Source organism: Lepidochelys kempii, chromosome 10 (assembly GCF_965140285.1).
Source record: "Lepidochelys kempii isolate rLepKem1 chromosome 10, rLepKem1.hap1, whole genome shotgun sequence".
NCBI classification, from domain to species: Eukaryota; Metazoa; Chordata; order Testudines; family Cheloniidae; genus Lepidochelys; species Lepidochelys kempii.
This window is the reverse complement of record NC_136389.1, coordinates 17,071,812-17,096,127: the sequence shown is the minus strand read 5'-3', so window position 1 is coordinate 17,096,127 and position 24,316 is coordinate 17,071,812. Positions and strand designations below refer to the sequence as shown.

General features: G+C 43.3%; 2 protein-coding genes across 9 annotated transcripts in view; one reads left to right on the top strand and one right to left on the bottom strand.

The window, feature by feature from the left end:
* The window catches only part of DCUN1D3 (defective in cullin neddylation 1 domain containing 3), a 32,799-nt gene extending 27,215 nt beyond the window's left edge, over nt 1–5,584 (bottom strand). Inside the window, exons 1-2 of one of the 2 annotated variants that reach the window (XM_073362237.2) lie at nt 5,467–5,584; nt 4,492–4,536 (exon numbers count right to left, since the gene is read on the bottom strand). The gene's annotated coding sequence lies outside the window, so the exon portion shown is untranslated. The remainder of the gene's footprint in view (nt 1–4,491; nt 4,537–5,466) is intronic. The other variant, XM_073362236.2, reaches the window with a different exon arrangement.
* LYRM1 (LYR motif containing 1) lies at nt 5,542–22,545 on the top strand. Of its 7 annotated transcripts, none has more exons than XM_073362243.2 (4): nt 5,542–5,637; nt 16,864–17,022; nt 19,311–19,434; nt 22,240–22,545. In XM_073362243.2, the coding sequence occupies exons 2-4, from the start codon at nt 16,864–16,866 to the stop codon at nt 22,341–22,343; spliced, it is 387 nt and encodes a 128-aa protein (XP_073218344.2). In that variant the 5' UTR covers nt 5,542–5,637; the 3' UTR covers nt 22,344–22,545. The 7 variants fall into 7 exon arrangements, with proteins under 7 accessions (XP_073218344.2, XP_078710695.1, XP_078710696.1 ...); XM_078854569.1 differs by lacking the exon at nt 5,542–5,637 and adding an exon at nt 5,704–5,792; XM_078854570.1 differs by lacking the exon at nt 5,542–5,637 and adding an exon at nt 5,707–5,792 and having other exon boundaries at nt 19,311–19,403.
* Nucleotides 22,546–24,316: the final 1,771 nt, after the last annotated feature.

Sequence of the window (24,316 nt, the reverse complement as noted above, 5' to 3'; positions counted from 1 at the left end):
GCACATATACATACAGAAGCGATGGTGGCATTTAGAACTATTCTGTGAAATGTTGGTAAAGTATCATAGCTAGGGCCCTACCAAATTTAGGGTCCACTTGGGTCAATTTCACGGTCATAGGATTTTAAAAATTGTAAAATTTCATGATTTCACCTAGTTAAATCTGAAATTTCATAGTGTTGTAATTGTAGGGGTGCTGACCCAAAAAGGGGTTGTGAGGGGGGGGTCACAAGGTTATTGTAGGGAGGTTGCGGTACTGCTACCCTTACTTCTGCGCTGCTGCTGGCAGCGGCGCTGCCTTCAGAGCTGGGCAGCTGGCAAGCAGCAGCTGCTGGCTGGGAGCCCAGCTCTGAAGACAGAGCTGCCCCTAGCAGCAGCACAGAAGTAAGGATGGCATGCTATGATATTGCCACCCTTACTTCTGCGCTGCTGCCTGCAGAGCTCTCAGTCAGCAGCCGTCACTCTAGGACCCCCCAGCTCTGAAGGCAGCAGTGCAGAAGTAAGGGTGGCATGGTATGGTGCTGCTACAGGTGAAGCGCTGCCTTCAGAGCTGGGCACTCGGCCAACAGCCGCCACTTTCCGACCACCCAGCTCTGAAGGCAGCACAGAAGTAAGGGTGGCAATACTGTGACCCCCTTTTGGGTCAGGACCCCCAATTTGAGAAACGCTGGTTCCCCCGTGAAATCTGTATAGTAGAGGGTAAAAGCACACAGATTTCATGGGGGGGGGAAGACCAGATTTCACGGTCCGTGATGTGTTTTTCATGGCTGTGAATTTGGTAGGGCCCTAATCATAGCTCATGCTTAAATCTAGTCTGACCTCCTACATTTTGCTCAGTATTCCTAAAATGACCAACAAACAGTTCTTGACTATATCTGAGCAATAGTGCCTCAAACATCATTCTTCCACTGCCCAAATGCTCCCATTAAAGAACACTTTTCTAATACCTACCCTATTATTTTCCTTCAAGATATCAGTTCTTCTCCCATCGCTTACACAAATAATTAAAAGAGTCTCTAAATAATTCCCATTCATATATCTAGCTTGAAGGCATTTATAGACAACATGAGTATGTTGGGTTCTCCATTCTACAGAAGCATAGCTCCCTCAGACTCTTCAGGTCTTAGCCTCCAATTCCTGGATCACCTGTATTGCCCTGCTTTGTAATTTTTCTATCGTGTTTGAACTGTGAAGTTCAGAACCTCACACAGAATGTCAAGCGAGAGGTACATAAGGCTATACAACTACCTCACCTGTTCTACAGGTGATCCCTTTACGTAGGCATAAACACCACATACTGGGTATATTTGCCATGGTATCAGAGCTGCAAATTCATATTTGGTTTTCCAACTATCATCATCCCTCGGGCTCTCAGACTCTCTGAATAACAAGAGTTGCCACTGCTAAGCAGTTCCCAAGATGCTATGTCATGGCAGCATAAAGTTACAGTAGATGTCAGCTATAAAGGATTATAGTTAGGACTCTTGGGTTTTCTGACCTTAATTTGTAACTACTTAACATTCCAGCACTTTAAGTATTTGACTCTTATGAGACTTCTAGACAAGATAAGAAGTCTGTTGTCTGCCAAGATAACTCAGTTGTATAGAAGGCTGCCTAGCATTTGTACACTCTTCAAGAGAGCTTCAGTTTACTAGGATCTGTTTAAAGAGGGTAAATTGCAGTTGGCTCTTTACCAGAAGACAACACATGCTAACGTAAGTTACTATGCAATTACCATTGTTTCAAGTTGAGTTACTATGTCATTACTGCAGAATAACCTACAGTCAAGTATACAATTAATCCATGTCACCAGTGCAGATAATCCACAAAACATTAAAACCATTTAAGATATTGTTTGAAAAAATTTCTAGACACCCAAAAGCCAGAGGACAAAGCCTGCCAATAAGGGGCAAATAAAGATGAAGGCGACCGAAAGATAAGAGGCAACCCCTTAATGTGAACCCCACCTGCATGGAAGAAAGCAGGATTTGGGATTCCTAGCAGGGTTGCTACAGGTCTCCTTTGTATCAACTGGCTAGTAAGCCTCTAATATGTCTCAAGTTTATTCCTTCATCCCCTCAGGATCCAGGATAGGAAAGATCTTTCTTCAGCCTTAGTGTTGGGAGTGGAAAGAATCTCTGTTACTCTAACAATTCCCAGCCTCCACTTTTGGTGTCCTTCCATCCCAGCCAACAAAAATGTACTTAAAATATTTCTAGAATACTCATTACTACAGTACCTAAATGCCTAATGGAACACCTCAATTGTTTGTGCTGTTTGTACCTTTTACAAACACAGCAGAATGAAAGTGTGTCAGTTTCACCACTACCCACAGGGATATCAATAATAGTAGTGACACTAACCAATACCTCCTACACCAAGAGCAGCAAAAACCACCAAGACTGCCGGAGCATGGGGCAACAGAGGCAGTGACATTGTTTGCAGAGTCCAGAAGACAGCACTGGGCCAGTTTACAGTGGATTCACTTTCAGAGTGTTATAGTCACAGCTATAGAGGCTAAGATTCTTTTTAAAATGATAGCTCAGAATATTACTTTCCCCATCTATCCTCCCTCTTCCCACTCCATACACATACTCATGGAGCACAAGGTACAGGATTCTATCTATCTCCTACATAGGGCTACAAAGAAGAAGGCGGCAGAGTTCTCTTCATTACCCTCATTGACATATACAGAAGAGAGGTCAGAACGTGGTCCTTGAATTTGAAGCCAGTCAGATAGCCTGGCAGCCTCTATCCTTTGGACAGTGCTCCACCTCTAAGTAATCTTTTTTTCCAGACTTGCAGAAGTAACTGCCCTAGATTTTGTTGCCCAAATCACCCTCTTGTCCTGTTATTGTTATTGTTGCCCTCCTTCATGTTAAGTGCTTAAGATCATAGCACCAAAGTGTATTACAAAAATTTATAAAACCCAATGAGTTATAAAAAACTACTGCTACAATCAGAGACTGAACAAATCAGCCAAGTTTATCAGGAACAAGACAACACTTAAGTAAGAGCTAAAGCAAAACACTGCATTCTGAAGGCCACCAACCCCATTTCTGGGATCTAGTGGCAAATTAGAGATCATACAGGTTATCAGCCTCAAGACTGAAGGAATCACAAGAACATCAAGTTGAGCTGTCAAAGAGTATTACTGCTACAAGTACACCCTTAGTATCTCAGCAATCTTTAAACAAATTTATGAATGTTGAGCTCAACATTAGCTATTATGAAATAATCAGAATAAAAAAATTACTGTATAACCTGAACTTTCCAACAAGTTTCTAACACCAGTTGCACTGGACTTAGATCTAGTTTGTCAACACAAATCAAGAACTCTACTGCTGCAGCTCCTTTCCACCCCTGATAATACTGATACTTAGTTGCATACTGCATGTTGCCTTTCATCTGAGGGAGCTATAAAAGCTCTTCACAGACTATTAATTAAGCCTTACAGTACACTTGTGAGGTAATTTTTTAAAAAAATAAGAAAACAGAGCCAAGAACAGATATCATGACTACGAGCCCTATGTTTTAGCCAAGAGACCATCCTTCTGCTCCTGATAAGTACCTGGAAAGTGAGTGACCAGAGACCCAGCAAAGCTTTTATTAGAGGCACACTCAAGAGGCACAAATGTTCAACATTACTTCTTTCCACTGTTAGCCCAAGTCAAATATTAACAACTACTAACCATGTATTAAATGTTTAACATGGAGATTCCAAACTAGATACTAGAAATCTGTATTTAGAAAAAGATATCTTCTAACCATTCTAGTCAACTACTTCCCCAAATTTAAAGGCAGAATAATTAGTTTACAATGGAACAATCCTGAAGTTGAAAGGCTGATCACAAGAGTATTAGGAGTCTTCAGAAAATATAGTACTGGCTTAACCTGAAGCTCTTCCTTAAGAGCCAAATGTCTAGTATTGGAATGTGGTACTCAATGGCAATTGTGAGGTTAAAAAAAACAAAAAACAAAAACAAAAAATGTTGTTACAATCCATACCACAGCCTAAAGATGGAATAATTAATTTAGAAGAATGTTCTCAAAAACAGGCATCTTGCCACAGAAATCAAAGGTATCCATGCATTTTTATAAAACATAGCATCAATCGTTTTAGCTACGCTGCATAAAGAAATCCAAATATTCCTTTTGATAATCGTAGTACGAAATAAAGTCTTTCCAATTCATGTTTGTTTCAACATTGTTTACATAAGTTATTCCCATCTTACCTATAACAGTGTCTACATAACCTAAGCACTAGGCGTGATTAGGGAACATTTGCAGCTTTCATGCTCAATACACACATGATGTATACTAAAAACCTGGCTGGGTGAGGTCAGCATTTTCAAATAATGGAAACAATTCTGGAAACAAGAATAACTTCACCCACACATACTTTCTGAAACATACTATGAACGTGTATATATACACACACACACACATAATTTAGCATTAGATTATTGCTAAATATTTGTAAAAGAATACCTTTGTGGAGTGTGTTTATGAGCCAGCTGGTGGCCACCCTTCACCCTAAAGGTGGTTGTATTTCAGTAACGATGTTGATAATTTATAGAAAGACATTTTAGCATCATTGTACATAGCACCACAAACAAAATATGATCATCACTTCAACAGATACTATGAGTTAATCACTAATCCCCTTGGGGCCAGGGAACTATACTTCTCTTAAGCTGCTTAAATAGCCTTCAAGTAGGAAGATCATATAAAGAAAAGAGGTGAAAAAAGCACACTGGACTGGAACGCTAGATTACAGCACCACATTTTCTAAGCATGCAACAAAACTAAATCCTCCCACCCTTTACTTCACATACATTAATACCGTGGGGTTCTCTCTATCACCCCGGTCCTGATAACCTCCAATAGCTCCAGAGGAAGAGTCTGTTTCTGTTTAAGGTCTAACCCTGAAACCGCTGTACCCTATACCTCTAAGAGGGGTACGTGGTGGGGAGAAGGAGATAGGCAGAGGAACTATTTGTTATCAGAGCGCTGGCGTTAGTTATTGTTGCAGGAGCTTTAGGATACTCGACCCTAGAAACCGCCCCCATGCAGATGGCAAAGGGATGTACACAACCCCCCCGCGGTCCATCGTTAAGAGTTGCGGATACACCCCCCCACACACACAACCCTGTAAGAGGAACAGAGATCCCACAACTTCCCCCCGCTCTCCCACTCGGGGGGTGGGGGGGAGAGACCGCACAGCCTCCCCCCGTTGGGGAGCAGGGCAATGGGCAAAGACCCTCCCACACGCAGGGGGCTGGAGAGCCTAGTTCCTGCGCTGGGGCACTTAAGGATGATTCCAGGGGATGATACTTCCTTCCAGCCCTATTATCTCCTTCCCCCGACCCCATACAGCCCACCTACCCCTCCCGGCCCCCACAGCCCAGCACAGGCAAAGCCTCCCTAAGACGGACGGGAAGAGATAGGGTCCAATTCACTCACCCTCGGCAGCTCCCAGCCAGACTCGGCTTCGACCCCCTCCCGCCCCTGCATCACTTCCGGGGGTGAAGCGTCAGCTGGTTGCGTGTGGCGGCAGCACGCAGCAGAGCGTCCCGACGCTGCACGTACAGTGAGGGAAAGAGAGGGCAAGAAACCTACCCCACCCCGGCCGTGGTGAGTGGGGATTCTAGGCTGGAGTGAACCACTGCGTGAGGAAGGGGGGAATTGTGTGGAGGAGGGCGAGAGGGTGCTTAGTCCTGAAGATAAAGAATGAAGGGAAGTTGGAGGGGAAAGAGATCGATGCGGAGATGAAGAGAAGGCCTAAACTGGTATTCTGTGGACTGGTGTTGCCAACTCTCCTCCCCCCAGCCTGTTACATTGGTACAGTCCAGCCTTGAAGGCGCCCGGGAGAGTAACGCGTAGGGTGCTGTCCTCTCCGCCTGGGGGCGCTGAGGGGGCCCCTGGGACGGCTCCCTGCGGACTGGCCCAGAGCAGGAGAAGGGGGCTGGGGGCGCTGCCTCTGCTAGTATCACAGCAAGGCCCCGCGGGTCTCAGCCAGGGCTCCGGGCCCCCCCGAGGGGCCGCCAAGCAGGGCCTGTGTTCGCGGCGCTGGGGCTCAGGGCAGAAAGCTGAAGCCCGGGTCCCTGAGCCCTCCCTCCGGGGCTGAAGGTAAAGCCTGGGTCTGGGGCCCCAGGCAGCTGCCCTGCTCGCTACCCCCTAATGCAGAAAACCAGTTGTTGGGGCACAGCTGGGCCATGGAGTTTTTATAGCATGTTGGGGGTGAGTGGGACTCAGAAACAAAAAGGTTGAGAACCCCTGGTGTAAAGGCGCCCCTGCTCTCCTGCACCCAGGGGCCTCTCTAGCTCCAGGCAAGCTGGGCAGCTGCCCAGGGCAGCCACTTTGGCCCGACTGCCCCTCAGTCCTGGCAGAACTGGAGCCAGGCCAGCTCTGAGCACTGCTGTGCCCAGGTGCACCAGGTCCAATGCCACTCACTCAAATGTAGGGTTGCCAACCCCCCAGGATTGTCCGGGAGGCTCCAGGAATTAAACATTAATTTTAAATGAAAGATTATGTCATGTGATGAAATCTCCAGGAATTTGTCCAACCAAAGTTGGCAACCCTACTCAGATTACCTCCTGTCATAGCAAAGTAGGCCTTCACCTGCCTACTGGTCTCTGTGCAGCCAGGGTAATGGGTACCCCTGGTGCCTACAGAGACTCCAATCATAGAGAAGCAGGGGCTCTTGCATCCAAGAGCCGGCTTCCTGCAAACATCACAATGGGGATTCCTCATCTCATCCCCAGCCCAAGGACTCATGGTTCTGCACTTTGGACCTCACTGCTTGCACCAGTGGAGCGTCCCTGTGCAGGGCCTCCTTTTCCTGTTTTCTCCAGGTTGGGGCCCATAAGGCTAGCAGATTCCCTGCAAACAAAGGTTCTTGCAGCCTCCACGTGTGGATAAAACTACACCCACTTGAAGTCCTACTTCCACTGAGGGTCCCAAGAACTAGTTATTGGGCCAGCTCTGATGAGTTCAGTATAAATGAAAGTGAGGACATTTTTTTTTTAAACATTAAAACTAAATGCATATATTTAAGCTTTTAAAACATTCTCTAGTGCTGTGGTTCTCTTATCGTGGCCCAGGAGCCAACAGTAGTCTGCAGAGCACATCTTGGAAACATTTTGAGAACCAAGCAGTGGAGGATGGAAGGGATGGTAGTGCATGTAAGAAGCTCACTTGTAAAGGAGCCACAGAATTAAAAAAAAAAGTCAGAATCATTATGGCATTATTATTTATACCTATTCTTGTGTTTGGGAACTGTTCCAGTTTTAGGAAATCTACTTATTTCTCTTCATGCATTCAGTTGCCTTCAGCTTAGAGCCAAGAAGCAAATAAGGTGCATAAATCTATACTTTACTTCATGTTCACAGTCTTATATGCCTCTATTATAGAAGTAAGGTCGTACAAGGATACCTGAGATTTTATTCCATGGGCTAAATTTGCCACACAGCATTAAAACTCTCTTCTCGGATTGTGATAACGATTAAGAACCAAACAAGGTAGGAGGGGGGAAAAAGACATTAAAAGCCAGGAAAACAAGCCCATGCCATTTTTGAATTGGTAGCAAAGTTAAAATCAGTATTGCCCTTGACTGCTTATGACCACTGTATGTTTTCAGTGTCAGGAGAGGTTTAAAAATATTTGAAGCAATAAAATTCCTTCCCCTATAATAACCTGAATGATTTCTCTCTTCAGTGTTTCACTTTTATTAGAAAATACAGGGTAGGTAGGACGCAAGATCCACATATGCTAGTTAGACTGGACAAACCATTAACAATCCTGAACTGGCAAACTCAAAACTATTTGACTTTATAGGATTAGTCCTGGACTAGATCTTTTCCATTTAGTCACATGTAGTGCTGCATAGAATCATAGAATATCAGGGTTGGAAGGGACCTCAGGAGGTCATCTAGTCCAACCCCCTGCTCAAAGCAGGACCAATCCCCAACTAAATCATCCCAGCCAGAGCTTTGTCAAGCCTGACCTTAAAAACTTCTAAGGAAGGAGATTCCACCACCTCCCTACGTAACACATTCCAGTGTTTCACCACCCTCCTAGTGAAAAAGTTTTTCCTAATATCCAATCTAAACCTCCCCCACTGCAACTTGAGACCATTACTCCTCGTTCTGTCCTCTGCTACCACTGAGAACAGTCTAGAGCCATCCTCTTTGGAACCCCCTTTCAGGTAGTTGAAAGCAGCTATCAAATCCCCCCCTCATTCTTCTCTTCCACAGACTAAACAATCCCAGTTCCCTCAGCCTCTCCTCATAAGGCATGTGTTCCAGACCCCTAATCATTTTTGTTGCCCTCCGCTGGACGTTTTCCAATTTTTCCACATCCTTTCTTATAGTGTGGGGCCCAAAACTGGACACAGTACTCCAGATGAGGCCTCACCAATGTCGAATAGAGGGGAATGATCACGTCCCTCAATCTGCTGGCAATGCCCCTACTTATGCATCCCAAAATGCCATTGGCCTTCTTGGCAACAAGGGCACACTGTTGACTCATATCCAGCTTTTTGTCCACTGTCACCCCTAGGTCCTTTTCTGCAGAACTGCTGCCGCGCCATTCGGTCCCTAGGCTGTACTGGTGCATGGGATTCTTCTGTCCTAAGTGCAGGACTCTGCACTTGTCCTTGTTGAACCTCATCAGATTTCTTTTGGCCCAATCCTCTAATTTGTCTAGGGCCCTCTGTATCCTATCCCTGCCCTCCAGTGTATCTACTTCTCCTCCCAGTTTAGTGTCATCTGCAAGCTTGCTGAGGGTGCAATCCACACCATCCTCCAGATCATTTATGAAGATATTGAACAAAACCAGCCTGAGAACTGACCCTTGGGGCACTCCACTTGATACCAGCTGCCAACTAGACATGGAGCCATTGATCACTACCCGTTGAGCCCGACAATCTAGCCAACTTTCTAGCCACCTTATAGTCCGTTCATCCAGCCCATACTTCTTTAACTTACTGGCAAGAATACTGTGGGAGACAGTGTCAAAAGCTTTGCTAAAGTCAAGGAACAACACGTCCACTGCTTTCCCCTCATCCACAGAGCCAGTTATCTCGTCATAGAAGGCAATTAGATTAGTCAGGCATGACTTGCCCTTGGTGAATCCTTGTTTACTGTTCCTGATCACTTTCCTCTCCTCTCAGTGCTTCAGGATTGATTCCTTGAGGACTTGCTCCATGATTTTTCCAGGGACTGAGGTGAGGCTGACTGGTCTGTAGTTCCCTGGATCCTCCTTCTTCCCTTTTTAAAGATGGGCACTACATTAGCCTTTTCCAGTCATCTGGGACTTCCCCCGATCGCCATGAGTTTTCAAAGATAACGGCCAATGGCTCTGCAATCACATCCGCCAACTCCTTTAGCTCTCTCGGATGCAGCGCATCCGGCCCCATGGACTTGTGCTCGTCCAGCTTTTCTAAATAGTCCTGAACCACTTCTTTCTCCACAGAGGGCTGGTCACCTCTTCCCCATGCTGTGCTGCCCAGCACAGCAGTCTGGGAGCTGACCTTGTTTGTGAAGACAGAGGCAAAAAAAGCATTGAGTACGTTAGCTTTTTCCACATCTTCTGTCACTAGGTTGCCTCCCTCATTCAGTAAGGGGCCCACACTTTCCTTGACTTTCTTCTTGTTGCTGACATACCTGAAGAAACCCTTCTTGTTACTCTTAATATCTCTTGCTAGCTGCAACTCCAGGTGTGATTTGGCCTTCCTGATTTCACTCCTGCATGCCCGAGCAATATTTTCATACTTTTCCCTGGTTATTTGTCCAGTATTCCACTTCTTGAAAGCTTCTTTTTTGTGTTTAAGATCAGCAAGGATTTCACTGTTAAGCCAAGCTGGTTGCTTGCCATATTTACTATTCTTTCTACACATTAGGATGGTTTGTCCCTGTAACCTCAATAAGGATTCTTTAAAATACATCCAGCTCTCCTGGACTCCTTTCCCCCTCATGTTATTCTCCCAGGGGATCCTGCCCATCAGTTCCCTGAGGGAGTCAAAGTCTGCTTTTCTGAAGTCCAGGGTCTGTATTCTGCTGGTCTCCTTTCTTCCCTGTGTCAGGATCCTGAACTCGACCATCTCATGGTCACTGCCTCCCAGGTTCCCATCCACATTTGCTTCCCCCACTAATTCTTCACGGTTTGTGAGCAGCAGGTCAAGAAGAGCTCTGCCCCTTTTTGGTTTCTCCACTACTTGCACCAGGAAATTGTCCCCTACACTTTCCAAAAACTTCCTGGATTGTCTGTGCACTGCTCTATTGCTCTCCCAGCAGATATCAGGGTGATTGAAGTCTCCCATGAGAACCAGGGCCTGCGATCTAGTAACTTCCGTGAGTTGCAGGAAGAAAGCCTCGTCCACCTCATCCCCCTGGGTCGGTGGTCTATAGTAGACTCCCACCATGACATCACCCTTGTTGCTCACGCTTCTAATCTTAATCCAGAGACTCTCAGGTTTTTCTGCAGTTTCATACCGGAGCTCTGAGCAGTCATACTGCTCCCTTACATACAGTGCAACTCCCCCACCTTTTCTGCCCTGCCTCTCCTTCCTGAACAGTTTGTATCCATCCATGACAGTACTCCAGTCATGTGAGTTATCCCACCAAGTCTCTGTTATTCCAATCACGTCATAATTCCTAGGAAGACATCAGTGCTCTATTGTAGTGTGGCTACTGCTACATGTTTTGGAGAATCAATTCTTGGTTCTTTCCATTTGGATGAATTTATGTAGAAAGCCAGTGATAAAATCTAGGCCATTGATTTACTATTTGAGTTGCATTCTTCTTGCTTTCCGTGTTCCTTATGCTTTCTGGTCAAGGGATTATTCAATACTTAGTGAAAGTTTAAAGCAACCAGAGTTTGATCTTGAAGGGCTCAATAGTACATGTGGCCCCCGCCCCCTTCACTTCCTCCTTTAGAATTACCACTAAAGTCAATGGGAGTTCCAAGTGCAGAGAGTCTGACTGACTCAGAAGTGTTGAGTAATACTTGGGTCACATCTGTTTTAAAGCTGAAACTTCTATAACAGAATTCAAAACCAGGCAAAACTGCCCATGTTCCAGTTTTCATTACAAACTGGTTACTTAAGCTATTTTCACACCAAAAAAATACACAAATGTATTATTGTAGATGGAAACCATGACAAACTTTTGGGTCAAATTCAAGAGTAACCCCACTGAAGTCAACAGGGTTATACCATTGATAAAGTAAATGGGGTTACAATAGGGGTGGATTTAGGCCTCTGGTTTTGTTTGGCTTTCACCCAGCACTAGGCAGAACTTGGTGGCTTTGAATTTTGCTGTAAATTTGGAGATTGGATGAAAATAAAAAAAATTGAAGGAGTGAGACATTTCAAAAGTGAAAACCCATCTGAGTTGCCAGCTGAATGCATTGTTTTTACCCAGCTGATGCAGCCACTTACAGTGTGGCTATCCTACAATGTTTGTAATGCAAAAGATTAGATGGGAGAATCTTAAATCAGTTTGATTTTTTTGGAGAAGAAAGATAGGACGTGAATGCTGGATTCTGAGATTAACATTATTGGGGAATGCCATCTTCTCAGTCATCCCAAGAATCCTTGATTTCTCCTCTTCTCACAGACTTACAGGAGCTAACTGTTACAGCTGTTGTCCCTTATGGAAATTATGAGCCAATTCAACACTTTTGTAAATCCAGGGGCTTTACTTCAATACACTTAGACCAGGGATGAATTTGTTTTAGTGACTTTGTTACCATGGATAGCTGTGAAATGGAGTGAATGATTGCATGTCACATCTACCAGCTGGAGAGAAATTGTGGGTTACCACTTAGCTAAGTGTTATCACTGAGCTCTAAAATAAAAAGCTTGATACACAGTTCTTGCATTTTTTAAATGAACAGTAGCCCAAGAGTGGTATTAAAAATACAGTGGTACAAGAAGCCATCACATTCAACCTGGATAGAAACAATGTTGTATAGGATGTTGAAATAAATGATTTATTTCCATTATAGACATCTGATCAGTTTTGATCCAATAGACTGTCAAATAATTTATTTGACTTGAATAATTTATTTAAATAATTTCAGAACTCCTTGCCAGTAGCAAACAGTCAAATAGCTGATGATGTGAAAGAGAAGCTATGCTGCTCTTCAATGTAAACATTATATTTGACAATATCAAAGCTGCTGTTTTAAACTGTTCCCTATAGAGTTATACTTTTTCCCCAAACAAATATAGTGTCAGCACCAAATCAAGCGTTTGTGCAATATTAATGAGCATCCAGGTTAAAAAGGATGTAGAAGAAGAGATCCATTGTTAAAGTTTCTATTTCCTCTTATTAAAATACTACTTAACACCCTTCCTTTCTTAAAATCCTAGGTACATGCTGGATTTGATACAGATTTGATACTTAAAGTCAGTAGATGATCTTTGACTTAATAAGGATGGACAGAAGTAAACAGATGTACAGCTAAATTATGGCTGTCTTAACACAGGTGCATTGTGGGGAGTAGGAAGATGCAGAGTATCTTCTCCCTCCAAGCATGTTACCCAGGAGGTAGTTGTAATTTGGCTGCTTGCATTTGAGAGGCCTCAGTCATCCCTGCACCTCTTCCCTAGCCCCTAGTGTGGCTCAGGCTCTATGCAATAGGGGCAATTCAAGGACAGGGTTTTTACATGTATTTATATACAATACTTCATCTAAATTCCATGGCATTCTACTCATGGCAAAACTTTGAAGATTTCACTGTATTATTTAATTTTGGAACTTAGGGTCAACTGTACTAAACCCTCAAAGGAATCTGTATTTGTTTTTGAAAGATGTATTCTTAGGTTTTAAGATCTACAAGATTCTTTGTTTTAATTGCCAACAAAAAAGTTTACATTTTCAGCATGCAGTAATTCATTAACTACTCAAGGTTTCTTTGCAGTTTTGGATACAATGGACCATCTCATGTGCCTGATCTGCCCGCTGATAACAATGGGAGTTTGCATACTGATCACAGGCATGATATGGCCCAATATCTCTGTCTTACAAGGTTGTTTTCAAAACTGCTAGTCACAGCACCCAACAAACTCTTTCTTGAAACTGCATGCTGACATATTTGGTGCATCTCCAAAGACACAGAATCAGATCAGGTCTGGCCTGCAACTCAACATTTTATTAGTGCTTTTTACACACACACACTCACTTTTCCTGGTTTTTTTTTGTGAACATCACCTGAGATTTGTATTGCTATTATAAAGTTCAGCCAAAACAACAAGGGGCCATAAACTTTGAAAACACATGCCTGTAGTTATCCTTTATGGGCCACATTCTGCAAAGAAGTAAATGGTGTGTAAGTTAAAAAGTGGTTGTAACTATCACAAAAGGTGTGTTAGTGGTACAGTGGTGTTACCTCCTCCCACTTGGCATACAGTGGGTGTGCAAAACACTTCTGACTTACACACCAAGGAGACAAGTAGAAGTTAAGTAGCAACTAACAGGAAGTGTAAAATAAGGTAGGGTCCCCTTACTGCACCCACCTAGTCAGAGTAAGAGGTTACATGACCTTTTATTGGACCAACTTCTGTTGGTAAAAGAGACAGGCTTATCCTCAGCTATGTGTAGCTGGAAAGCTTGTCTCTTTTACCAATAGAAGTTGGTCCAATAAAAGATATTACCTCACCCCCCTTGCCTCTCTAATATCCTGGGACCAACATGGTTATAACACTACAAACAATTATCTTACACTCTCCTGTTAGTGGTTTTCCTGCTGTTTCTCTCTATCCACTCAGTGTATAACAAATGCACTTTGCACATCCACTGAATCCTAGATCAGTGCAAGTTACATTACTTGACCACTCGGTCTTAGTTTTTGACCAAATTACACCCATCATTATGAGACTTTCATAAGGGTTGGACCCTCTTACACCTGAGGCTAGATTCTGGGATGATTTACAGTGGTGTACATTCAGATTAACCCTTGCCATCATTGAGTTACTTCAGATTTACACTGGTGTTACTCAAATCAGAATCCAGCCATAGTTTGGATTTTGGTGTATTTGTTCTTATAACTGCTCTGGGAAGTGGGAGGGGCTTCCTTGTACAGTATCAACTTCCTATTTTGTATATCTCTGCAGGGAGCTGGGTACAATCTGGCTGTTAACTGTTAGAAACTGTTGCTTAAGATTAACAGTGGGAGCTGCTGGTTAATGACCATTTTTGCAAATCTGGCCAGTGACTTTTACAGGACACTTTTATATTACTACCTTCCTCTGCCTTCTTCATTGCATATGTTAACACGACAGCCTACTTCTACTCCGACAATGCATAAACAAGGAAATAAGTAGAACAGTGTTAACTCCAACTCCATGTGAAACAGAAAAGAGAAAAAATTCATTGTTTGTTAAATGAAAAAAGTTAGAATCAGTGGAAAGAGAAATTAGTTTGTAAACAGCTAAGAGATTTCCAAACTTGGGAGTACACTAAAACCAAAACTACAGTGTGCAAAATAATAGCTGGTAGGGCCAGCTTATAGCATATGTATTAAAGGTATATGCCTAGGGTCCCAGCTTCTGGAGTCACATGATGAAATTAGACAACTTCTCCCTCCTTCCTGCCCTCCCTTTGCCCCCAAGTATGTTTCTAGCCCTCATGCTAACAAAGATAACCTCTGACAAGCTGATCAGAGTGTATCCAATACAATGATAGGCCTCCACAGCCTGCCAATAGCTCTTGCATGGGTGACCCTTCAGCTACCTACAAGCAGAGATGAGGCCATGGGGCCACAGCAGAGGGGCTCCCAGCTGGGATAAGCCTATGGCTCTGCGTTGCCTTAATGCACTACGGTAACTAGTCTTTTCATGTCCTATGTAAACTAATACAAACTACAGTATAAGAATGGCCATACTGGGTCAGACCCAAAGGTCCATCTACCCCAGTGTCCAGTCTTCCAACAGTGGCCAATGCCAGGTGCCCCAGAGGGAACAAACAGAACAGGTAATCATCCAGAGCTCCATTCCCTGTTGCCCATTCCCAGTTTCTGGCAAACGGAGGCTAGGGACACCATCAGTGCTTCCATTAACTGAATGGGAACTATTTATGTGCATAAAGCTAAGCATGTATGCAAGTGTTTGCAGAACTGAGGCCTATATTATCTGTGTTCTTGTTTTCTAGCATTAGCATAAACACATATTTAGCGAGACGTTCTATGAAAAACTTTTAGTTGTGCAAAAAGAATCATTTTTCTCTCTAATCAAAGAGAAAATGACTAGTTAAACATTTTACATCCATTCCTTCAAAAAAAAAATAGTCTCTAGTAAGAGGAGGAACATTAGAAAGACACCATTATGTCTGTATTCCTGAGAATCCCTGACAAGTCATGAAACAAAAAAGTTAGTCTTTAGTTCACAGAAATTGTTAGCATAAAAAGACAAAGCATGGGCAACAGTATCCGAGGGTGAAATTCTGCTTTCAGATTAATGTGTGTAGCACCCATTGATTTCAGTGAGAGAGAGCTCAGTAAGTGCATGTTTGAGGGCACAGTTTGGTTGCACTGGAAAATTGTTGATAAAAGCTAGTTGACAGTGTAGCTAATATTCATGTGGAGAGCTCAACCACTTCAGATCTCATGGGCAAGTTAAAGTAATTCAGAATATCCTCCTGCTCTCCAAAATACCAGTCATTGTCACACATGGTGGGAACATACTCACCAGAGTGTAGGTCTCTGACTTCAGGGTAGAGTCAGTCACAGAGCTACCTGGTCATCAAATGTATCCCGAGATGCTGACAGTTAATGTCTCCCCACTGATAGTGGTTTTTCCATGTATTCATCATAAGCCTTTGCTTTCACATACTCATTTCATCATGTTGCAGCATTTTACATTTTTGGACACTAAAGTATCTTTGACAGTTTTGCAACTCAGAGTTTTGGAATTCCTGAAGCTGAAGTCTTATTCCTGAAGATCTGATCAGCAGTGGATTTGGAGGTTATTGGCGTGGGTGAAATGTTGGCTCTGTTCAAGTCAGTGGCAAAACTCCCATTGACCTCAGCGGGGCTAGGAATTCAGCCCTGATTTCTAAAAGTCCTGAGTAGCTGCATATTCTGTTCAGTTCAATGGGCAGCATGGCTGCTTAGCCATTTGACAATCAGGTCATAATTGACTTGTCAGAGTCCACAGAGGCAGACGTGGCAGAGCCAGGATTAGAACTCAGAAATTTCTAGCTTCTAGTCCAGTGCTCACGCCATGCTACCTCTGTTATCTTTAATCTAATTATTGCCACATTGGAATACATCATCAGAAATGGTGTTATGAACACGTGAGAAACATCTTGCCTTCCACAACATCAGTGCTTTTTCATTTGTAGTCTCAAAATGCTTTGCAAAGGTGGGTAAGCATTATTATACCCATTTTACAGAGAGGACTTAGATGAGACTTGTTTAAGTGACTTGTCCAAAGTAAGACCCAAGAATAGAACCCAGGTGTCCTGGATCCAAGACCCTGATTTAGCAAAGCACATAGGCAAGTGCTTAACTTTAAGCACATGTATAAATCCTGTTGATGTCAGTGGGAGTTAAGCATGTGCTTAAGCTCTTTGCTGAATAGGGACAGGCTTAAGTACGTTTCAATGCTCTGCTGGATTGGGACATTAGAGAGTAGGCATTTTTCCTTTCTTATATAGAGTGTGAATGTTCCCAAGGGTTGGCAGGTAACCATTGTTTACAGCTATTCCACTTCCTTTCACATTACTCAGCAGATCTCAGAGAGAGGAAATATTTGTAAAACTAATTAAAGATTGTGTGAAAGATATACATATGTTTGGTGGCCTTTTATAAACCCAAATGTTTATGCATATGTTTCTTTTCTGTTTTTTTCTTAAGATGACATCAGTTGCACGACAAGAAGTTCTTGGCCTTTACCGCAGGATATTCAGAATAGCCAAAAAATGGCAGTCTGCATCAGGACAGATGGAAGACACTATTAAAGAGAAACAGTACATTATAAATGAAGCCAAAACCTTATTCCAAAAAAACAAAGATGTAAGTGCATCTCTGTCTGGCTTTCAGAGTTAGTCTGTGATTCATTCTTTGCACCCTGTTTTGTTTCAATGGTTGGAAAAACGTTTACAAGAGAGTTGAGTTCCCAAAATGGTCTCCAGTTTGGAAATTTATAGAAATGTAGGGCTGGAAGGACTGTTGCAGATTCAGGGTTAACTGCACCTTTTGACCCCTGACCTGGTCCTCCTTAAGGACACCCACCTAAGCTCCCAGCAGTCACCTGTCAGGCAAAGAGAACATATAAAAACCTAGTTCCTATACACATGCTAAAAGCTTACCAGAGCTCAGCCATCAGTCTTATGGGGTCCTGGTAAGTCAGTCAATCCTTCCAACCCTTCTGTAAGGGCTGGGAACCCCCCTTGACACAGGGTCCTGTCCACTTACTGAATCAAAAGGTCCAGTGTCCGTTTATACTCAGGCTTTTTATACAAAAAGGCCTTTGTCTGCTGGTCTCTGAAAACCCCGTCTGAACCAGTAAGTGCAAGCCTCCCCAAGGGTGGTACCTCTGGAGATATTTACAGCCTGAGTGATGCACCTTAATCCCCCCACCCCCATTTTTATTTCTTGGAGGAGGTGTGGTGACCTTCCCCCCAACAACTTAATACAATATGTTCCCTTCGATATTGCATGCAGTGGCAATATCCATCACAAGGGCCTTGAGAGGTCATCGAGTCGAGCCCCCAGCAGGAGTTGATGCACACCTAGACCATCCCTGTCAGGTGTTTGTCTAACCTGTTCTTCTATCAAGACGAAACATACCCAGGTTTTTTTTAAACCTTTCCTTGTAGATGAGGTTTTTCTAAACCTTTTAACTTTTTTGTAGCTCTCCTCTGCACTCTCCAGTTTGTCCACATCTTTCCTAAACTGTGGTACCCTAAACTCAACACAGTTCTCCATCGGAGGCCACACGAGTGCCAAGCAGAACAATTACCTCCTATGTCTTACATATGGCACTCCAGTTAATACAACCAGAATGATATTAGCCTTTTTTGCACTGTTGGCTTATATACAATTTGTGATCTTCTATAACCCCCAGATCCTCTTTTGCAGTACTGCTGCTTAGCCAGTATTCTCCATTTTGTAGCTGTGCATTTGATTTTGCCTTCCTAAGTGGAGTACTTTGCACTCGTCTTTGTTGAATTTCATCATGCAAGATCTAATTCAAACCTCCCCAAAGAAGAAATCTTGAATCCTTCTAGTTTTCTTCATTAGTTACTTTAGGAGGTTAGAAAGGTCTAGAGACCTTACAAGAAATTGCCAAGGAGGAGGAAAAAAGTTATCTGCAAGTATACTGCCTGTGGAATTGTTGTCTGAAGCAGCTTTGGATCTTTCCTGATGCTTTTGTCTAGCTTTCTGAACTGCTGGCAGGCAGAATTCCGTAGCGCCTTCACCTGCTGATTTTGCTGATCATACAGTAATTATTGGCACTTTCTTTAAAAGGTTTTTTTTCTATAGAAAGTGTGCACAAAGTTTTTAAGTAATACAGTATTTGGAATTTAAAACCTCTCCTTCCTTGTACAGAGAGCACAAACATGTGGACTTCAATGGTTAGAACTGATGCTTTTTCGCCTTCATCATATTAGAGTCCCATTGTTATATGGGAATTGATACCACTTGCATTCACTTTCTAGATCTTGTTTAGGACTATATTTTACCACTGAACTTTTTACACAACACCTTTATTGGCTTCAGAAGGAGTTATATGCATGGAATGATGGCAGGCCATGGCCCTAAATGTTTTATATTTTTCTCCAGCTCCTATATAGATATATGTAAATGGCTCAATTTATTTTTGACCACTAGTGTTCTTTCCATAAGTGTATTGATGTACACGTGCATCTTCTTTTTACAGATGATACTTATTAACATGTTAGAGTAAAAATCTCCTCAGACCCTTACAGTAAATCTAAGCTCTGATATCCTGCTCCTCCTCGAGGCCCCTAGCTGTCAGCCATATGAGTCAAGAACTGCTGGATGGATCTGAGGGGAATTTTACCTTTAATGACTTCTCTGGACATAAAGATAAGTAAATGCATGCACAGGCTTTCCCAAAGTGTTGGGATTGTCCCATGATCTCTGGGACTAGTATGACATGGCAATGAACTGGAGAATCATTCTAGCTATATTTCTAGGGACAAGGAAATCAATGTCCTACTTTTAAAAATAAAAACAAAACAAACCAAAAAAGTAAATCATGTAGATGTGCATGATTCTAATTCACAAGTACTAATTTCTACACTTTCCCTTTTTACATTTATTTGTTTGATTAGCTAACAGATCCAGAGCTGATTAAACAGTGTATAGAAGAATGCAAGGCAAGAGTAGAAATCGGACTTCACTATCACATTCCCTACCCAAGACCTGTGAGTGTGAATCCAGACAACGTCTACAACAGTGTGTATTTAGTCCCTTATTCAGCAAGCAGTGGATATTTTAGTTAAGGCAGTTTTGACTTCTGGATGAGTGTTCATAAACTGGTAATGACAACAAATCTAGTGTATGCAGTGTAGTTGTAGCCATGTCGGTCCCAGGACATTAGAGAGAAGGTGGGTGAGGTAATATCTTTTATTGGAACCATGGAGGGCTCATCTACATATCTGGGAAAGGTACTTTGAGTGTCACCACTAAATACAAGGAAAAGACAAGCCTGGGAGGTTACATTCATAACTCTGCTAGACACTAAAAATCATGGACTGAAGAGAGACACTGCATTTATGGCTTATTACAACAATCAGTAACCCACTAACTTCCTTTTGTCTTATGAATGCAGAGGTGTTAACAGGCCATTCTGCCTTGAATGGTCCCTTAGAATGTGCGCTAAATAATCTGTGCCACCTTGTGACCCTCATTGTTTCCCAGACCAGTGGAAGAGCTGTGTGTGGTTCCAAAGCTTGTCTCTCTCACCAACGGAAGTTGGTCCAGTCAAAGATATTACCTCACCCATCTTGTCTGTCTAACAAATCTAGTGGTTAAAAATCTTTCCAGATGAAAGATTAGAAATAGTTGGCCTGTCAACTTTTGAGCAAATGCGTAAATATCATAGGGTTGTTTTTGGGGTTTTTTTTGGTAGCCTACACTGAATCCTGGTTATATTAGATCAAGTCTGGTTGTTGGGAGGCAGGGCTGGTGTATCTGTGGGTCCTTTTCCACCCCTCCTCCTGCTGTTCTGGAAATCATACATTAATGGAAGTGACTTGTTTAAACGTTGAGGTTGCTTGTTGACTTGTTTAAACAAGGAGTTGTAGCAGGGTCCTGTGTTTTGTTTCACTGTGCAATGGTGTTTTCTGTGTATCATTCATTTATTTCATCCTTTCCTTTGTCATCCAGAGAGACTTCCCCTCCATTCCAATTCATTACATTTCACCTTCATAGGTCTCTTTCCTTTCAAGAAAATCATAATCCAATTTAATAATCCCCTAATATATCCCTTTTTAGCTGAACCTGGGGAGGGCTTTGAAATTTATATTCTCTAGGGGATCAAACACCTTGCAGGATCAAGCCCTAGAAAAGCTCTGATACATATAGATTAGAGGATCTTTAGAGAGTGTATAAATTTTAAGAATATTGCTGCTTCACTAAGTGATTTTACTAATATTTTCATTTTAATAGCTATCTTTAAGTCTTTCATCCTCAGACAGGAACGTTTGGCTATTTACACCTACCTCTTTCAATCATTGTGGGGGCAGGGGATTAGCTATATGGTTCCCACTAACAATTTTATATTTACCTCTGAGGTACAAAGACTTTCAAAACTAAAAGACTGTCACCCATTTCTCTGTTTGTAGACTCAGTGACTAATTGGGCTTTTCATATGGTGTATATTATCACTATAAACCCGAATCAGCAATAAGGTAGTAGATGGAGTACGTACAGCTTGGGGTTGCTTTGTTGTTTGCTACGTGGTTAGTAACAAAACACAACCACTTAACCACCTTTATAATTTATGGTATATATCGTACTTCCTTCTCTATTGGTTTGTGATCCTATACTTTGGTTCCAACTCTTCTGATAAAACTGTAAATCTGGATCCTATAAAACCATTTTACTGGAATATCCTATTCAGTACTATTTCAGCAAATGATGTATCATCATTTGATGTGAAACTATAAAACACAATGCGACAAAAGGTTATAATTTAAAGGACTAGACTGGGTACCTAGCTATTGTATACATAGGGCCCTACCAAATTCTCAGCCATGAAAAATGCATCACGGACCATGAAATCTAGTCTCCCCCTGTGAAATCTGGTCTTGTTTGGGTTTTTACCCTATACTATGTAGATTTCATGGGGGAGACCAGTGCTTCTCCAATTGGGGATCCTGACCCAAAAGGGAGTTGCAGGGGGATCACAAGGTTATATTGGGGAGTCATGGTATTGCCACCCTTACTTCTGCGCTGCCTTCAGAGCTGGGTAGCCAGCAAACGGCAGCTGTTGGCTGGGCACTGAGCACCCTGCCCGCAGCAATGCATAATTAAGGGTGGCAATACCATCCCATCCCATCCTTACTTCTACGCTGCTACTGGCAGCAGCTCTGTCTTCAGAGCCGGGCAGCCAGAGAGTGGCGGCTACTGACTGAGGGTCCAACTCTGCAGGCAGCAACGCAGAAGTAAGGGTGGCAATATCATACCAGGCCATCCTTACTTCTGCACTGCTGCTGGCGGTGGCTCTGCCTTCAGAGCTGGGCTCCCGGCCAGCAGCTGCCGCTCTCCAGCTGCCCAGCTCTGAAGGCAGCGCAGCTGCCAGTAGCAGCGCAGAAGGGTAGCAGTACCACATACCCCCCTACAATAACCTTGCAACCCCCTCAACTCCTTTTTGGGTCAGGACCCCTACAATTACAACACTGAAATTTCAGATTTAAATAGCTGAAATCATGAAATTTATTATTTTAAAAAAATCCTATGATCATGAAATTGACCAAAATGGACCATGAATTTGGTAAGGCTCTATGCCTACAACAAACACATAGGGCTTGAAAGTTAAATGTAATAGTAATCAACTGGGAAATAGGCTCTGATAGAAATATAAGTAAATAACCTGGTGGTTAGGTATCTGTTCTCTCCAACATGGGAGGAAATGGTTTCCAAGTGTGAGTGAAAACACTGCAAGAGTCCCGCTATCAGAATGTCTCCTGATCTCTGAGTGGGGTTTCAGTTTATCAGCCTGCACAAGAACGTTTAGCTTTATTTTTGTGTGTGTAGATTCATCTGCCTCCTCTGGGTCTCGCCCCACAACGTGGTCGTACATTTCGAAACCAAGAAAAGCTGAGGAAGCTTTCCAAGCCAGCCTACTTGAGATCCTATGATGAAGTTTCATAACCCACTGTCAAAGTGTGGTGCATATTATCACGAACTGCAAGGCAGACATGGCTTGTGTGTGCAACTGTGAATGAAAGTGTGTGCTTGATAGTCACTCTTCCTGACTCCACAAGCCTAGCTGATTCAGTGTATGGAAACTCTTGTATTTAAGATTCAACCACTGACATCAATAAAAGTAACAGCTTTTAAGGAGTGAGATGCAACATGAAGATTAATTTGTGAAGTCAGGACAAAGCATGGCAATTCTTATATTGTATGCGGATTCATAACAGGATACAATGGAGATTCGCAGGTGGATAAATGCTCAGTTGGACCTTTAAAGCACTACCCTGCACCAGGGTCATCCCAGGAGAATCAGGCAGGCACAATGTCTCTTGAATACGGAGGGAGCTTGGCCACCACGCCATCCTGTGTTAGGATGCAGCATGCTCTATTTCCAGCCCCTGGCTAGGACTGGTGGATGGTGTGGAAGTAAGGCAGGGCCTGGACCTGCTCTCCCCACCCCCTCTGGAGAGACTAGTGACACAGTAGGTGCAAGCCTCATGCCATCCTTATGCTCAAGCAGCCCAGGGCTTGTGATTGCACTGGGTTGCTGCATCCGGGGTGGACAGGTGTGGAGGGGAAGAGACCTTTTGTCTTCTCCCCACCTTCCTTTTCAGAATGCGCAGTAGCTGAACACAATGTGGCCCATCACCTGGTTAAATATATCCTTTTTCTGCAGTGAGTGCAGGGATGTACAATGGCTGGCGTTTACTCTTCATTATGGAAAACATTCTAGTGTCTCTGCTTCCTGCTGAAATTAAATGGTTGCTTAGAGGGGGAAAAAACAAAATCAGTTTTCCCCAGAGCCTCACTACAGGGGCAGAGGGAAGGTTGTTTGGGTTTTAATTTAATTGGGTATTTTCATGCTTTCAAACGTTTGAGTCTCTTCCATTTACTTTAATTCTACATTTCCTGGGCTGCTAATGCATGTTTTCCCAATCATTACTACATTCCTGCAGTTTAGTTAACTCTTAACATACAGCTGACGGTGCAGATCAGTAACTATCTTGAGAGCTTTTCATCTGGGAATTTAATTTTGGCTTGTTTTTTGACTCTTGGGAATAGTTATACCCCATGCAGGAGGGAAGGAGTTTTTCATTCCCTGGGATGCTTTCTCCTCCCCCTACCCCCTGTGTGCCTTCTTGGCTCTTCAAACTTCCATCTTGCCAGGCTATTCAGAGGACTGAAGAGTCAGAGGTATGGAGGCAGATAAGTGGAATCCGAGGCCAGGGAACAGGGGAAAGGCAGGATTAACAGAAGGTTCAGCCCTCAAGACCTCACTTCATCCTCCCTTTGCCCAACCAAGTTCTCCTCATCAGTCTTGCATTCTCCCTGTTCTGGCTCCCCACATTATCCTTCCTCCCTCCCCCGTTCCTGAAGGGCTGCTATAGGAGCAACAGACAGGGCACCTCTCAGGATAACGAACTGGTTTGGATAGCCAGATTCCTTCCTCCTCTCTGGCTCTAGTCCATAAGGACAGTTATTCCTCAGTAATTATTAGCTGGGAAATGCCCCACAGCTGGTGCCAAGTATGTAAAAAGCCATCTGCTGCTGGGAACATGTGGGGTGAAAACCCATGACACACAGGGATGGGGGCAGAACATTACAGAAATGAATCAGAGACCAGACTGTGAAATAACATTGTGGGATGGGTTTCTGAATTTCATCCAACAAAGTCAAATTCACATCTATGAGTAGCAAAATACACTGCCCTGAAGTGCCCCTTCATGATGCAGTGGGGTGTGGCAGCAGGTCTGCCTCAAGTTCCCCTTGGTCTTCTACAACTCCACCTAGCCACCAATGCCTAACAAGCTGCTGCAGTGACTTGGTCCTATACCTAAGTCCACCCCTTTTGGAGGCAGTATTGCTCCTGTCTTCCCTCCTGAATAAAGTGCTCTTCTGCTCTCCCTGTGGGCTC

Coding starts and splice junctions, on each gene's coding strand:
- LYRM1 (XM_078854569.1), top strand. CDS start 5,772: ATGAAGAGAAGGCCTAAACTG. Junction 5,793..16,863: donor TGAAGAGAAGGCCTAAACTG/GTATTCTGTGGA, acceptor TTTTTTCTTAAG/ATGACATCAGTTGCACGACA. Junction 17,023..19,310: donor TATTCCAAAAAAACAAAGAT/GTAAGTGCATCT, acceptor TTGTTTGATTAG/CTAACAGATCCAGAGCTGAT.